The sequence below is a fragment of the Motacilla alba genome, chromosome 10, assembly GCF_015832195.1.
Source record: "Motacilla alba alba isolate MOTALB_02 chromosome 10, Motacilla_alba_V1.0_pri, whole genome shotgun sequence".
Taxonomy (NCBI): domain Eukaryota; kingdom Metazoa; phylum Chordata; class Aves; order Passeriformes; family Motacillidae; genus Motacilla; species Motacilla alba.
In genome coordinates, this window is record NC_052025.1 from 17,899,289 (window position 1) to 17,915,362 (window position 16,074).

At 48.3% G+C, this 16,074-nt stretch overlaps 2 protein-coding genes across 2 annotated transcripts; both read right to left on the reverse strand.

Annotated features, from left to right (window-relative positions):
• Positions 1-836: 836 nt before the first annotated feature.
• Positions 837-7,204, reverse strand: SELENOS (selenoprotein S). The gene is made up of 6 exons (XM_038147394.1): positions 7,057-7,204; positions 6,791-6,925; positions 5,229-5,335; positions 4,295-4,384; positions 4,129-4,204; positions 837-2,203 (listed from the first exon to the last, which is right to left on the reverse strand). Exons 1-6 carry the CDS (start codon positions 7,136-7,138, stop codon positions 2,124-2,126), a joined length of 570 nt encoding a protein of 189 aa, XP_038003322.1. The 5' UTR covers positions 7,139-7,204; the 3' UTR covers positions 837-2,123.
• Positions 7,205-7,352: 148 nt separating this feature from the next.
• SNRPA1 (small nuclear ribonucleoprotein polypeptide A') lies at positions 7,353-13,792 on the reverse strand. Its single transcript, XM_038147566.1, has 9 exons — positions 13,613-13,792; positions 12,711-12,858; positions 12,131-12,209; positions 11,740-11,786; positions 10,946-11,048; positions 10,187-10,266; positions 9,002-9,077; positions 8,538-8,631; positions 7,353-7,609 (listed from the first exon to the last, which is right to left on the reverse strand). Exons 1-9 carry the CDS (start codon positions 13,692-13,694, stop codon positions 7,551-7,553), a joined length of 768 nt encoding a protein of 255 aa, XP_038003494.1. The 5' UTR covers positions 13,695-13,792; the 3' UTR covers positions 7,353-7,550.
• Between the last annotated feature and the right edge of the window lie 2,282 nt (positions 13,793-16,074).

The window sequence follows — 16,074 nt, forward strand, 5'->3', positions numbered from 1 at the left end:
AGCTATAAAGCAGCAAGCAACCACCTTTCCATAATGCTTGTGGTCAGGGGAGAGCTTTCCATTTGAAGTCAGAGGAAAAACCCTTCCCTCTTGTGCAGGTTGTGAGCCAAAAGAAAAGTTTTATGAACTGAGGTTCGTCCTCCCACCCTGTTCAATAGCTTAGAAGTGTCTGACTAAGAAAAATTCAGGAACTTGAGGATTAAAATTTAAAAAAAGGAGAAAAAAGGTTGAAGCTTCCAGAAATATGTACATAATTTCATTTTAACTTGACATGTCTTATTAAACCTTAGAATTGGGCAAAAAGCCATATCCCTAGTCCTAGCCAGAAGCAAGTCTTGAGACACAAAAATTAGCATATGCTCAGTTAAGACCTGCTTATTTATTTTGCAAATGTTTTTACAGAATCAAATAAACCCATCCCTGACCATTTTATCACACAGGGATTTCTGCTTCTCTAAGACAACAACCTCCCCCATTTGTCTTTCTGAAGACAGCACCTCGGTCTGTTCCCTGTTTCCCCAACAGGAGGGAGAAGATGTTCCCTAAGGCATTACAACTCAGTTCTCTTTCCTGAGGAAGACTCTTCAGATCTTGAAAATATCCTTCCCCACCTCAATTTCCTTTTGCCTAATGAAGGATTAAAACCTGAAGTTGCATCCACTGGCCTCTGGATTTCCACAGGAACATCAATAGCCTCACTTCACCTTCCACACACACGTGACCAAACACTTTGTTGTGTCTAAAACAAAAGGTTCTTGGCCTTTCCATTTCATTACCAACTTTAAAACTCTCTAACAAATGCAGCTCCTGCTGCATTTCTAATCAAGAGAAATATCAACACGCATATAAACAGTTTATTCAAAGCTGACACTCGTGTCTATTGATAAGTACAAATATTCCAAGAGGAAATATTCAGAAACAAGAGCTCAAGCAGCCCTAAGCTCTAAGGAACCACTGCTCCCCACCCCAATGCCCACAGACCAGCTCAGAACAGCAACTGACACAGGGACACTTGTCCTATGCCAACAGGAATTATTTCACTCCTTTCCATAGACAACCTGGATTTTGTCTGTTGCATTTTAGAGAGAAAATCAAGGGGATGGGATGCTTGGAAAGCCTGGTTATGATGACCAGTTGTTCCCTGTCCTCAGGGCTGGACATACACCACAAGGATGAACACCACACACTCCTTGCACCCCTCACTTGCCAGTGTGACACTTTCACTGGCCAGAGCCCTCCTCAGCACACACCAGCCTCAGCTTTGGTGCTGCAGCAGGGTCACTTCAACTCCCACCTTGCTTTATACATATTTATTACACCAGAACAAATGCCTTCTGTAAAAAAGATGCTGTAGAAAACCACGAGATTGTAAATACTAGATTTATGATGTTTGCAATTATATTTAATATTAATAGTGTATTGTTTTTACAAAGCAGTTGAAATTAAAAAAAAAAAAAGAAGAAAAAAAAGGAATAGCAAGAAGCCCCCTGTCTGCTGTCTAGCATCAGTAATCCTCACTGGTTTGTTTACCATTTCTAAGGAAAACATCATTCAAGCTGGCTGGTCACAGAGACTCTTGTGCAGTAACTGGCCTTTGGTGCAAATCCGTGGCATTTGTCAGATCACCTGTGCTTTTTCTGAAAGTCCCTCTGCCTAAATTCAAAGTGTCTGCCAATGATAACATCTTTCCTCTCTACATGACTGTGTTTAGCTGGAAGGTAACTCTGGTAACATGTCTGAGGATGGTAAATATCCTCATCTTACAGGGGTAAAGTGAGCATAGATAACTAAATTTGCCAGAAATCCCAGATCTCACAATCCCAGGTAATTCACCTTGGCTGGAGTCTACACTCCCTCTCTACAGAAGAGTGAAAATTACCTGATTGTGCTGAAATTGCTTCTCTCTTTGCCCTCCTAAGAGCATCAGCTGTTTTTCTGGTTTAGGATCAGCCAATGTGTTACAATTTGGAAACAGTGTAAATCAAACAAACAAAAAACTGTTTTAGGTTAGCAAGTGCACTAAGCCAGCCCCAAAGGAGTGCCTGTGCCAGGCCAGCTGCAGGCAGTGAGACAGGGGGTGGGATCAAGCCTGCTAGTGCCAGGGGACACTAGGGACGTTAGCCTCATCCACCTGCTGACGGGCCCCGCCGGCCAGGCCTCCAGGAGCACGTCCCTCCTCCTTCTCCAGACAGGGGGTTATAGCCTAGAACACACAGGAGAAATCCTCTGTTAATATCCATCCTCCACAGCCCTTCACCAACACACAAGGAACACCAAAAACTGATCTCATAATATTTACACCTTGCTCATACTTCACACGCAGCATTTTAGGGAAAATGAAAGCACAGGAAACACCCAGACTTGAGAGGGTTTCTTTCGTTAAAAGCCATTGCTAAACACTTGTGGCTTAATTTGATCAATTTGGATTAAATGACATTGAAATGAATTACCATTTGGTTTTTCTAAGTCTGCACTAAAGCTGCAGTGCTGCTCTGCAGGATAAACAGAGCAGCAACAGCAGCTCCTCCAGTACACTCTGCAGAGTGCATCTGTTCTGCAGGAGCCCCAACAGTCAGGGACGTACAACAATCCTTTATTGCAGTCCTGCAAGGAATACTCTGAAGGTCAAAAGGTAAATCCACTCATTAACACTGCAAAGTATTTCTTTAGAGCATTTGAAAGGCAAGCATAGGCAGTAAGGCAAATACACTTTAGCTGAACATCCTAATGCTGTAACCATGGGCAACTTCACGCCAGGAGAACACACTCAAAGTTACAACTTGGCAAACATCTTCAATTTGTTCTGCACAAACCTAAGAGCCCAAATCCTAGCAGCACTGCTAACCAGGGGGGTTTCAAAGCAACCTGTTCCACTGAAACTCCCAGCATCACCTTCATCTTTGAAATTTGTTTTTCTCATAGCAGCCAAGTTTTGCTTTCTAGCTTAACTGAGCAGCTGAGCAGCACAGATGGTTCTTTCACTGCATGCTGACCTACCTCAGGAGAAGATCTGAGACCTCTAATTCTGTAATGGGTTACTTAAGCAAGGACTTTGCTGAGGATTAAACTAGGACAGGTAGCAGCTGGAAGGGTGCCCAGCTGCCCTGATCCTGGCTCTCAGCACTGCTGACCCCTGCACTTCTCATCCCCCAGGGAGGTAAATATCCCATGACAGAGATACCAAAGATAGCCGACAGCATCAGACATCACACCCTCACAAGATGAACCAATCTATTTGATTCCTTCAAATGCCAGGAAAAATACTCAAAGTAGCAATCCCAGCACTGCACTGTTATTGAGGTTTAGTATATTTAATCAAGAACCCACAGGTCTCATACATTTAGTCAAGTCACCTTGCACTGCACCCTGAGTGAGCCTCCTTTTCAGCCTGATTGAGGCTGTCTGGATGATCCATTCCACCACAGAAAATTGTCACTAAAATACACCCAAATTAGCACCTGCACGTATGGCAAGGGCTCTGGGCTGAGAGGAGAGGAAGCAGACTGCCTGGCATGGGCAAAGTGAGGCCACAGAAAGCACTTGATCCACCAAGATGGTTCCAGCAGGTGACTGAGTTTAACAGTGAGACCTTCTGGTGCTTTGTGAGAGTTGCTAAGATTTATACATCTACAGGATTTAGATATTCAATAGGTCAGCACTGTGGTATATGAAAAATAAGGTCACATTTTACATAATAATTTCTTTCATCATTTGAATCTACTTAATACAAAGTAAAATATCCTCTTCCTGCATTTAGTCACTACTACAGGTGCTTTAAAGGCAGACCAGATACTAAATTATTGAACTTACAGAATAATGGGGGAAGGATGCCAGAACTACTGTAAGAATCTGTAATTCTGAGTGACAAAAATCTCAGTAAATTATGCCAAAGCATATTTACAAAAAAACCTGGCACATTCTTTTCCCAGGGAAAAACACTCCCAAAACTTCCTGCCAGCTGTTGCATGAAGGACAGAGCAGACCAGCTGATCAGAGATAAAGAGCTTGTTTGTAAGGAACGTTTTGTTCCTTCCTTGAAAAAGACAAAAAGTATGTACAGAGTCCATAGATACAGCTGGATAAATGCCCTGTTCCAAGCCCAGAGTGTCTGAAGGATTCCATACTCACCACCTCCTCTCAAAGGCTTTTTGTTTGGTTTCGATTTCGGGACTGCTGAGGCAGAGGCACCAGATTCTACTTCTTGCTGTTCAGAAAAGCAAAAAGTTACTCAATAGGAATTTCAGCTCCCTGAATCACAGGAACACCACTGTGACCCGATTAACGTGGCTGTTACCTGATTCAGTTTCAGGTTTCCTTTGTAGCTCTTTCCCTCCTGCATGCTCTCCCACATCGCGATCTTCTGCCTTCGCCGCTCCTCCTCCAGCTGCAGAACAAACCCAGGACACAGGCTTCATCTTAGCTTTAACCTTAAAACTAAGATTTCAGAGCTAACAGAATCCCCAGAAACAGCTACAACATACTTGTCAAGCTGTATTTATCCGATGCACCATCCCTGAGACTATGGAAGGATTTACTCTTTCTGTACAGCCACATCTCTCGCCCTCCTCAGGATGTACTGACAGCCTGCAGCTTCTTTTGGCCACTTGATGCTTTAAAAGATTTTGAAGGTAAACCAGAGCTAGTGGCAAGTTTAAACCCTGAGTCTATGAAAAGTACTAAATAAAGAATATGACAGTAATTTAATGAACCGCGGGGGGTTCTGCAGAAGAAAGAAAGAAAGAAAGGGCTTTTCCTTTGTTTTTTAACTGCCAGCATTACTTGAAGCATCAGCTACAAACTGAGGTCTGAGTGTCTGACTGCAAAAGCCAAACCAGAAGAGGTGGGATGATGATCAGAGTTCTTCCTAGGCTGATCCCACCCATTTTCTGCACTGCCCCATTCAGCAATTTGCTATTCCTCGTGATCTCAAGCTGTAATTCAGACCCTTGAACTGCAGCAATGCTAAGCTACATTTCTAACACTTATATTTGCCTCTAAGAGCACAAAACACACACGTGCTATGTGTTAACTGTGCACAGTTAATTTAAAAGCCAGCAAAAAACCCCTCCAGCCATTCACTGCACACGCAACAAAGCTCCTGCAGGTACAGATTTACCTGTGAAAAAATAAACACCAGGCCCACAATTACAATTTGCCGCTGTCTTTTACAGCAGCAAAGTGTTTGATGACAAATTTAGGAGATAAAGTAAGAAATGCTCTCTGGTTACCTGTCTTTGCTTTTCTTTGTATTTTTCGGCTTGTGCGTTCAATTCCTCTTGCATCCTGAGGCGGGCTGCTGCCAAAGCTTCCTGCCTTCTTACCACCACATCAGGCTCTAGGAGATCAGGAAAGAGTTTGCAAAGCTACTCAAAGTAAATCCTCATGGTCTAGATGGTCTCCTCAAAGAACTGTAATAAGGAAAGGCTCACATCTCTCCCTGCAGCTGTTTTGCAGAAAATCACAGCTCAAGTTCAGTTTCCAGCTAATCTTTTCTTTTCTTTTCATCGTGTTTTACTGTTTTAAAGCAATTACTTCAACAGGATTTTAATAAGGACACAAGAGTTCCTAACCATAAAATTTAAACCTCACACTTCAAGGACACTTCCTTCTATTTCTGAAGGATTTGTAACATACAAATTAATTCAGAAATATCACTCAGGCTTTGCAGGGACCATTTTTACCCAGAGAACTTCTTTTACACAGAAGGATGAGGCAATCAGCCCACATTCACTCCTACTCCTTCTGGCAAAGGGTCCTGCTGGTGTCACTGCAGCAGTGGGTTTAACACCCTCCACCAGCAGACAAATCACTTACAAACATGACACACATCTCAAGAGACACCTGCAGGTCTCAGAAAATCCACACTGAGTCACCACTGCTCTTCATGAGTGACCTGTGAAGGTCAAAAAGAAAATTATACCCCCCAAAAAGGCAAATGTTGCTCTGTTTTCTTCCAGCAGCTGAAGCATCTCCGCATTCGTTTGCCTCATTTTTTGCTATGATCCAGTGATGAATATGAAAAAGAAATGTCAGTACTTTCAATAATTTCATTTTACAGGCAGTTTGGGCAATTTAATAGCTATTAGATTATCACCACAAAAGAACAGCAGGAGGATAAGAGCATGCAAATAAGATTTTACTGTGGGGCCAGTGTGCCCAGGGGATCAGTGCCAAGCACTCATGGATTTGGCAGATCCACGAGCACAGTCTGTGCTTTTCAGCAGGACGGTGACTGTGTGAGATTTACAACCTGTGCCACACTCCCAAGGATAACACAGACTGTCACACCCCAAACGCACACACTCCTGCCAGAGCAGGAACTGGGAAAGAGCAACTGGAAGGGGGTGATGAATATCAATAAAAAGTGAATATTTATAGAAGTATTTTCACCAGGATTTAGATTTGGGCGTTTTGGCTTTGTTTGGAAAGTCTAAAAGTTATTTGGTAACTGGCCACAGGGGCTGCTAGCCTCCATCCCCTCAGCTCCGGCCCACCGTGGCACAGATATCCCAGTGGGATGTCCCAGTCCCACTCCTTCCCTCCCAAACTCGTCGCTTTGGGACAGCTTTTCCTTCAGAGCCTTTCACGAACACTTCCCTCGGCCCAGCCTTGCCCGGTGATCGCCTCACTCTCAGATCTGTGGCCGAAAGGTTGCCCCAGCATCGCTCACCATGAAACCCCTCACAGCGGATCCCTCTGGGCTGCTACCGCCCCCCGAACCCCGCGCGCATCAGAGCGGCCTCAGCCACGGCCCGGGCCCGCGGCGGCACCGGCACCGCTCCGCACTCACCCTCCGCCGCCTCCGCCGCTCCGGGCCGGCCGCCGGGCCGCGCCGCCAGGCTGCGGGACACCTTCTGCACGAGGAGGTACACGGCGACGGCGGCCAGCAGCACGTACCAGCCATAGCTGGACAGCACCGAGCCCACTGCCGGGGGGACAGGCCGCGGGTGAGCGCGGGCCGCGCGGCGAGGGGCCCGCCCGGCCGGGGGAGCGGCGCCGGCTCCGCGCCTCGGCCCCGCCGCGCCCCGCGCTCACCCCCGGCCCGCGGCCCCTCACCCGTGTGCTGCAGCGCCTCCAGGCCGCCCCGGCCCAGCGCCGGCCCGGGCCCCGCCGCGCCACCGCCGTCCCCGAGCTCCATCGCCCGCCGCCGCCTCACGTCCGGGCCCGCCCCGCTCCGCCAATCACCGCCCCGTCCGCCGCCGCCTCACGTCCGGGCCCGCCCCGCTCCGCCAATCGCCGCCCCGTCCGCCGCCGCCAGGAAGCGCCGCGCCATCACTGGCAGAGCGCCCGGAGTGACGTATTGCTACGCCGACCAATGAGAAAAAAGGGCAGGCGAAAGGCAGCCAATCAGTGCGCCGAAACGCCTCCCGCCCCGCCCCGCCGCGGCCCGCCCGGGAAGCGGACGCGGCAGCACCGGGAGAAAAAGGCACCGCTCGTTTATTGAACAGCGAAATGCGCCAGGACGGGGGCGCGGGGCCCCGCCGGGGACACCGGCACGGCACGGGACAGGAAAGGGCTCCTGGGGGGGCCGGAGCGCGGCACGGCCCGGGCTACGATCCGTTTGGCACTGTGTCCTCTTCCATTTCTTCTTCGCCGTCCTCCGATGGGCCTGAAAGGACACGTCAGAGTTTTAGGGCAGCTGCTGCAGACGCTGCTGTTCTTTTCCCACCCCTCTGCAGAACAGTAATAAGGGGAACGTTTAAAAACTCTACAGAAAGGAAAACCAGGTAGCCCCGATGTACAGAAAACTGGTGCTATGGCCGGCCTGCAGCTGAGATCCATCTCTGCAGAGCTCCCGGACTCACTGCTGAGGCACTGATGCTCAGCAGAGGTCCAGAGAGACTCTATAATTCATCCCATTTTGTTAAACTGATGCCTCAGGTTTTAGCTTTTATATTTTTCACATTCTGTGCTGCTTTAGTCGTTACTTCTGAGCTGCATATTAGGGGATGGTGAGCTCTCCACAGAGTAGGGAGACAAAACAATTCCTGCTCTAGCTGGGGACCAAGGACAATGATCCAAATCTCAGCCCAAGAGCACAAACAATGTGGGCTGAAGGGAGAGAAACAAGCAGGGTGGGACTGCATGGGGTAAAGCTGGAATTGTACAATTAACTCCAAGATGCAAATGGAGCAGAACTGATCAAGGGAGAGACCCCGTGCCTGGTCGTGCATTTTGGGACCATTTTGGTTCATCTTGGGTGCAGCCCTGGCTGGGCTCTTGTGCTGCCCAAGGTGGATCCATTGAGGCCTCCTAGTAAATCCCTGCTTTATTCTTTAGCTCTGTCTGGTCTCTGTTGTAGGTCAGCCCTCACAAAGCATCAAAATAACTGGGATGAATTCTGAAGTCACCCAATGCAGCGACGCCCCTCGTTTGGCACTGGCTCTGCAGGGAGTGCACACCACAGAGCAGGGATGCGCTGCACAGATGACAAGCTCTCACTCTGCCCACCCAGCTCCCCCCCCAGATCTCACAGAGCCCCCGGGCGCCAGGAGCAGAGGTGGGCTGTGTTTAGGAAGAGCAGCAGAAGCAGTGACCTGGTTTCCGCTCCCTGCCGGGGATCTGTCCCGCCTGCAGCAATCCCTTCAGCCGCTCCACCTCCGCCAGCGTCGAGGCGTTGGCTATGGCAGTCTGAGGAACAGAGAGCTCAGTCAGCGCTCACACACCCTGGGCAGCCTGCTCACAACCAACACACAACCCAGATTTGGACCAGTTAAGGGACACTGAACAGCCAGGAAAGTTCTGCTAAATTCTGGTTCTAGAAAATTCTACAAATGACAAATCATTACCTCCCACCCTCCCTTGGAAGAACTCCAAGCTCAGGTTAACCTTTCACTGAAGTTTTCAAAACACAGATAGGTCAGAAGAAAACTTACAGAAAAAGAACCTAAACCAGAGCCAGGACACGCTGATCTATTTGTCTGAACAGCACAAAGGAAACTTTTGTTCAATTTGGACCCATGACAGCTTTTCTCCTCCACGTTTCCCCTGACATATTTACCTTAATTGCCTCCACGTCCCCTGGGGAGGGCCCAGTTTTCTTTTTGTCTGTTGGCAGACCAGCCCCTGGATTGAAGCTTCAAAAGGAAAAAAAAAAAAAAGACCTGTTACACTTTTTGAAGAGTAGCTGCTTCTCCTAACTGAAATGCTTCCAAACTGGGTTTGAAAGCATTTCATTCCATCAAGTGTAGTATCTTATCTTTGTTAACAAACTGATACAGTGAAGAATTGCCTCCTTCAGAAACACCAGCATCTTGTCCTCACTGTCCCATCCCCCCCCACCTTTCCCTCTGCTCAGAGGCAGAGCTGAACTTTATCCATCAGGCAGTTGACAAAAGCTCTTCAATTTGGATGTTGCTGAACACTCAGCTGCTCTGCTGCCGTTACAAAAGCAGGGTGGATAAATAAAGAGAAACTGAAAATGGGGTTTCTGCTCCCTCGTGTCAAATGTGACATTACAGCAGCCTCAAGCACAGCCTGCATTAAACTGAAATTCATCTCAACAATCAGAAGAGAAAGGTTATCTGCTGCTGCTGCTTTAAGGAGATCACCTGACCTGAATCCCTTTCCACTCACACACTTGAGCTCAAATCTGTTACAGGTTTAAATGCTAAATCAATTCAAAACATTTTTCTGCCTAACCATGAATTTGGAAATGCTGTGATCTGACCAAACAGGTTGATCAAAACATATGATGTACCACTTAACAATTAAACTAAATAAACATATACTGTAATAGCTTAATTAAAGATTTTCATTTGTATTTCATCTTCTAACTACAGCAGATTTTGCAGTTTATTCCCAAAATAAATACATCATTATTTATTTTGGGAAATAAAAGAATTTGGCAAAACAAAACCACTCATCTAGGAGAAAAATCCAACCAACCACAAATTAAATAATGGCCACCTCTCAGCAGTTAAATAACAAAAATAAAAATTAAGGTTTCCTGCTTGTTGACTTCAGTGAATCCACCTTGACCAAGTTAACTCTTTCAGAAATACTTCTGAGATGTATTCACCACCATCCAAAACTCGGGGTGCTTGGACAAGGCACTTGTGGCTCCCAAAGCTTTTGAGGCATCCTGCCAGCAGCTGACATTTCAGTTTTCTGCCCGATACAGCACACAAAGAAAGTGGTGTTTCTGAAGGAGGATGCCAGTGTAAATTTGTTTGTTTTATCTTACGTTTTTGCTCTCCTGGCAATATCCTTTGCAAGCTGTGCACCCCGTTTGCCCTTGAACATTTTCTCTGCCTCCTGTCGCTCCTACAGCGATACCACACACACACAAAGTTAATTTGAGAACATCACAGTTTGCAAAACTTCTGTCTCGGCCAAGAAAGACACTTTGGCTCATCCTCATCAGTGAAATTGGAACACGGAGACCAGATGTAAGAACAAGCAGATAAACATTGCCCAAGTAGTCAGAGATGTATCAACCTTGTGCTCTTAAAATGAAGAGCTCTTTCCCACACTCATCCCCCACCCAGTGGTGCTTGCTCATTTCTTTCTCTGGAGCTGTCTCCTACCAACACCAGAGGGACAGGAAAGAGTAACACTCAACAAAGGCACTGAAATTTAATTAAACATGATTAAATGGATTATATCCTTAACAGAATTAAACCATGAAAGAAAACAATGAGAGCGCTGTAGAGCCCCTTACAGAAATTCAATAAAATTTACAACTATGGCAACAAGGTCGCTGTTAGTGGTGAATTTTCAAGAATGCAAAAAATCCCCAAAAAACCAAACCCACAAACACCAAAAACAAAGCAAAAAACCCACAACTCCCCTCCCCAAACCAACCAAACAAAAAACCCAAACAAAAAACCAAAACCAACCAACTAACCAAACAGAACCAAAAAAACCTCCCAAAAAAAGCCCAATAAAAAAAAAACCAACCAAAAAAACCCCAAACAGCTAAATCAAAAGCAAGCAGACTTACTTTGAGCTTAACTTTTTGAAAATCCAGCACTCTGACCTGGGGAACTTTATGAATTAGATATAATCTGTAATGTTTCTTATTTGTTACAGGATTCCTTAGAACGCTGTGAAGTAAATAAAGGTTAGAAAATATTTTAAAATACACTTGTATTGAAATATATTAAATGTACTTCAAATGCATCATGTCCTTCCTGCTGTAACAGGTAACAACACCACGAAATAAGCCTAGTGACAGTGCTTTGATATTATGGAAACTATAATAAAAACTTGCACTTTAGCAATTCAGTAGATTTAACTGAAGGATGACATAAAGAACAACCTCAAAATAATAGTAAAACTTCCCCCAAAAATATCGGAACCATCACTTTGCTATCTGCACACTGATCAACTGAAAAATCACAGGGCAAACTGTGTTTCCTTCTGTCTCTCCCACCAAATGTAATATTACTGAAAAGGCCTTGTTTACATGCATTTTAAACTATTTTTTCATCAGCAGATTAAACCTTTTGGGTTCAGGTTTTTGAAGGTTCAGCTCACTTCAGCACTTGTGTTTTGGTTTACAGAGATGTTAGATCTCATTATCCCAAGAGTCTGCCAGTGGTACAAAACCTCAGACATTGATTACCAGATGCTCATTAAGAGTAGAGGAAACACCGTTTATCAATTCAATTTTTAGACAGAAAGGATCTGTCAGAGTTTATAAAAAGCAGAGCATTCCAGGCCAAAGCAAGGGCCAGGCCAGCAGCAGAGCTCAAACGCCAGAGAAGAGCAGCTTTTCTTTCTGGGGTTACATACCTCAGGTAAGTCAAGGATTTAATAGTTGATAATGGATCCAGTTCACCCTGGGTAAAGGGAGCACAGCAAGAAATTTTAAGCCACTTTAGCAAAAAAATAAAATACTTGAAAACAAAGTTCCTGAACTTCTATCTATTTTAGAGATTAATTAGATTACTGCAATTATTTTAACAGGAAAACCACTAAGCCTTGTGACTGCTGTTCCACTGCATGATGCAAATCATGTTCATTATGGGATGTGCACCATTAACTACTGCCAAAACTGTAGGATATTACTCTAAAGAGAAAGAACCAGAAAGGATATGGCACTACTCTCAGGAAAATGGTTCATTAGAGGGATGAAAACCACAAATTGTAAGCTTGTTTAGCTTTATCCTGCACGGCAGCTTACCAGTTCAGCAATGTTGTTGTTGGTGAGAATGAGCTCTGTGAGGCTGGGCAGAGCCTGCTCCAGGTTCTCACCGATGCGACTGAAGAACAACAAAAACAAAGGTTTCACTTAGGGCAGGAATTAGCAACGGTGGAAACACACAGGGAAACAGCAGCACAGAGGATCTCCCTGTGAACAACCCAGTCTGACACTGGCAGAAGTTTGGGAGAGCATCCAAAACACTTTTCTAATACAGCTGGCAATAAATCACTGCAAGAATATTAGATGCAATATGAGATTTAAATCCATCCCCTTGCAGGAATCCCTTTTCTCGTGTCTTTATGGAGCTGATTACTGAAATCCAGAGATGTGGCCAGATCCCAAACTCTGCATCTCACTGTCCTGGCTGAGAAACAAACACTGACTTTTGCACTGAATGAGGAAGGAAACTGAAAGAGGGCCCACACAGTGCTCAGCACTGATTCTACTGCCTGAAACAAACACTCCTGCCCCTGCCCAGCACTGAAAGACACACACACCTCTCTCCCAAGAGCATCTTCCTCTGCCCAGGGTCCCACCAGGGCAAAGCAGAGCCCCTTACCAAATCCTGTTGTTGTTCATGAGGAGCGTTTTCAGCCTCCGCAGCAGGGGGAACCCGTCCAGCTTGCGGATCTCGTTGTCAGAGAAATCGATGGCATCAAACTGGTCCAGAGTGGCCCCCAAGTTCTCAATGACAGGGATTTTATAGCCTGGAGAGAGAGGGCAGGGCAGGGATTAGATGGTGCCCGCAGAGCAGAGCAGAGTGTGGGGGCAAACCGGGATGGACTGGGGATGCTGATAAGGCTCAGACAAAACACCTCGGGATCGACTCTGCTCCACACAGCTCCCAGACCAAACTCTCCCCCTCAAACCCAACAGCCCGCAGGGCTTTTGGAATCCTTCTTCCTCCCCCTCAGCAGAACACCAGGTCCCCGGACGTGTCCTCCGAGCCAAACCCACCTTTCTGGCACATCCCTTGTGCTGGGGGCACATCCCTCCCCCACCACCACAGCACTTTCCTCCCGCATTTCCCCCACTTTCCCCTTCTTGGTGGTTGGGACGAGATGATCTTTAGGTTCCTTCCATCCTAAACCGTTCTACCGCTCTGTGATTCACCCCCTCACACCCCCCGCAGGTCCCGAAGCCACTGGAGCCTCTTTAATCGCTCTTCATCCCCAACCCCCGGCCCCTGCAGCCCCTCCAACAACCTCCCGGTCCTGCTTCGGCACCTCCGGCCACGGCAGGCGCCAGGCCCCATTGGGAGATCCATCACGGACCCTCCAAGCCCCATCACAGCCTCTCCTCCGGGACCCAACACCGCCCCACGGCCAGGCTCCATCACTGACCGCCCCCCACGCTCCCCCACACGCCCCGCGCCTCAGCCCTCAGCCCTCAGCCCTCAGCCCTCAGCCCTCGCCCGCCCCTTCCCGGCACAGCCCCTCTCGCCCCGCGGGGCCCGCGCACCGCGCAGGTCGAGCTCCCGGTCGCGGACGGCGTTGGTGTACTGTGCCGCCTGCTCGATCAGCTCCGCCGTGAGCTTCACCATCGCGACACACGGCGACAATCGGCGACAATCGGCGACACCCCGCCACACACCGGGACACACCGCGCCAGGCCGCGCGCGCCGCCGCAGGACACCGCGCCGAGCGCCGAGCACGCGCAGGCCGGGCAGCCGAGCGCCGAGACAGCGAACGGCAGTGCCTGTCCCTCCCCGCCCCTGCCTTCCTCCCTCAGGGACTGATACAGCCCCAACACCCCGACACCCCATCCCTGCATTCCCCTTCTCCTCAGGGACCGATACAGCCCTCAGCACCCCAACACCCCATCCCTGCATTCCCCTTCTCCTCAGGGACCGATACAGCCCCAGCACCCCATCCCTGCATTCCCCTTCTCCTCAGGGACCGATACAGCCCTCAGCACCCCAACACCCCATCCCTGCATTCCCCTTCTCCTCAGGGACCGATACAGCCCCAGCACCCCATCCCTGCATTCCCCTTCTCCTGAGGGACTGATATAGCCCCAGCACCCCATCCCTGCATTCCCCTTCTCCTCAGGGACCGATACAGCCCCAGCACCCCAACACCCCATCCCTGCATTCCCCTTCTCCTGAGGGCCAGCTCGCAGCCCCACGCCTGAGCCATGGCTGGTGCTTCCCTTCAGGCAGAGCCGTGCTCAAGCCCTTGCTGCTCCCCAGGGCAGCAGCCACAGCTCTCAGTGCTTTCCATCCATCCCAGCAGCAGCTCAGCCTTTGCTCCTGGACATTGTGCTGCCCATAAGCACCTTCCCCCTGCAGCTTTTGGGGCAGTTTCCCCGTCGCTTCCATGTGCGTTCCTGGGCTGAGGTGCTGTGATGGGCTGGGAACACCCCACAGGCTGCAGCACCGCACACACCCTTTATCTGTGAAACAAAAAATGCTTGCAAATGTCGCTGCATCCCCCTAACCGGCTTTTGGGAACAGCAAGGAAGGGCTGGGAGTAGCGCTGGGGGAGCTGAGGTGCCTCTAGCTGCTGTGTCTGGCCAGGAGCTCCCTCCCAGGTCCCTGGTCTGAGGCTGGGGCACTGCCTGGCACCTCTTGGAAGGGCTCAGCTGGAGGGTGAGCCAAACTGCAGGTGACTGGACTGAAAGTGACATGTAAAAGGACAGCCCCAGACCCCCAAAACCTGCTGAATGTCACCATTGCTTCTGGGGAAATCCTTCCCAGGCCTTCAAGGCCCGCAGAGCAGGATGAGGAAGGATGATTTCTGTCTGTGCTGCTATCGAGGGAAGGGTATTTTTTGTGAGCCATGACATTTCTGTGAACCCAGAGGATGTGATAACAGGCTAAACACTGCTGCCACGCTTGGCACTGCTCAGGGATGGCTCGTGCTTTTCTTTTGGGAGCTTCTCAGGGCATCACCCTGGGCACAACGCCTGCCTGTCCCCAGGACTGCGGCGTCAGAGCTGGCCCTGCCAGAGATCAGCTGGGCTCAGGCAGCTCCTGTGCTCCCTGCTGGGAAAACTCCCTCACCAAAGCCGTATGGGAAAGCACAGTCAGATTTTTATAACAGCTGCATTTGTTTTATAACATAGGAGGGAGCAAGAACAAGAGGGAGCTGTCACAAGGAAAAACCCAGGAGTTAGCAGCGCTGTTGTACGTGACTCAGGCATCATGCAGCGTTAAAGGCAACAGAGACTTTAGTCATTTCAGGCAATTCTCACAAGGAGACTCTTTCCAGCCTCCTGGAAAGCAGGTCCCGCCTCTGACAAGGCCAAATAAAGCATGGACCTGTCTCCCTTAGCACAATACATCTGTTTGCCTCAGCTCTGCAGCCACAATAGAATTGTAATTGCGAGCAGATGGATTCTGGGTCTCAGACGCTGCACACAAGCTCTCGACAGTCCTTTCTTTGCAATGGAAACTCAAAGCAATGATTTTTAAGATCTGTGCTCCCCACCTGCCAACTGCACAATGGCAGATGGCCGTGGCTGCAGCCCCACGGCCAGACTGCAAACGAGGAGTCAGGCTGTGCTAAGATTTTCCAGAAAACAGCTATTATAGATTTGGCTTTGGTGCCAAGAGACAACAGAGAAATGAGCTTTAATAAATTGCCTAAATATGCATTTATCTGGAAGACACAGCCACTTTGATCCTCTGAGCATACCAGTCAGACTTTAATAGCTCCAAGCAAGTATTGCAACAGCTTGGAGAAATAATCTGAATTTTATTACTTTACAAGAATGATTTCTGAGGGAAACGCTGGAAGCTGATGTTGTTGCAAGAATTCAATGTGCAGAATTTGTTTTTCTTTCCCTGGCAGGCTGGAAGGCAGCAGAAAGCAGGATAGAACTGGGACTGCTGGGGACTGGTCATCTTAAATTGCACTGCCTTCCCCAGTGTGTATTTTAAGTTATGTCAAGATGTAAGAGTAAGCATTTTCCTTTCTTTG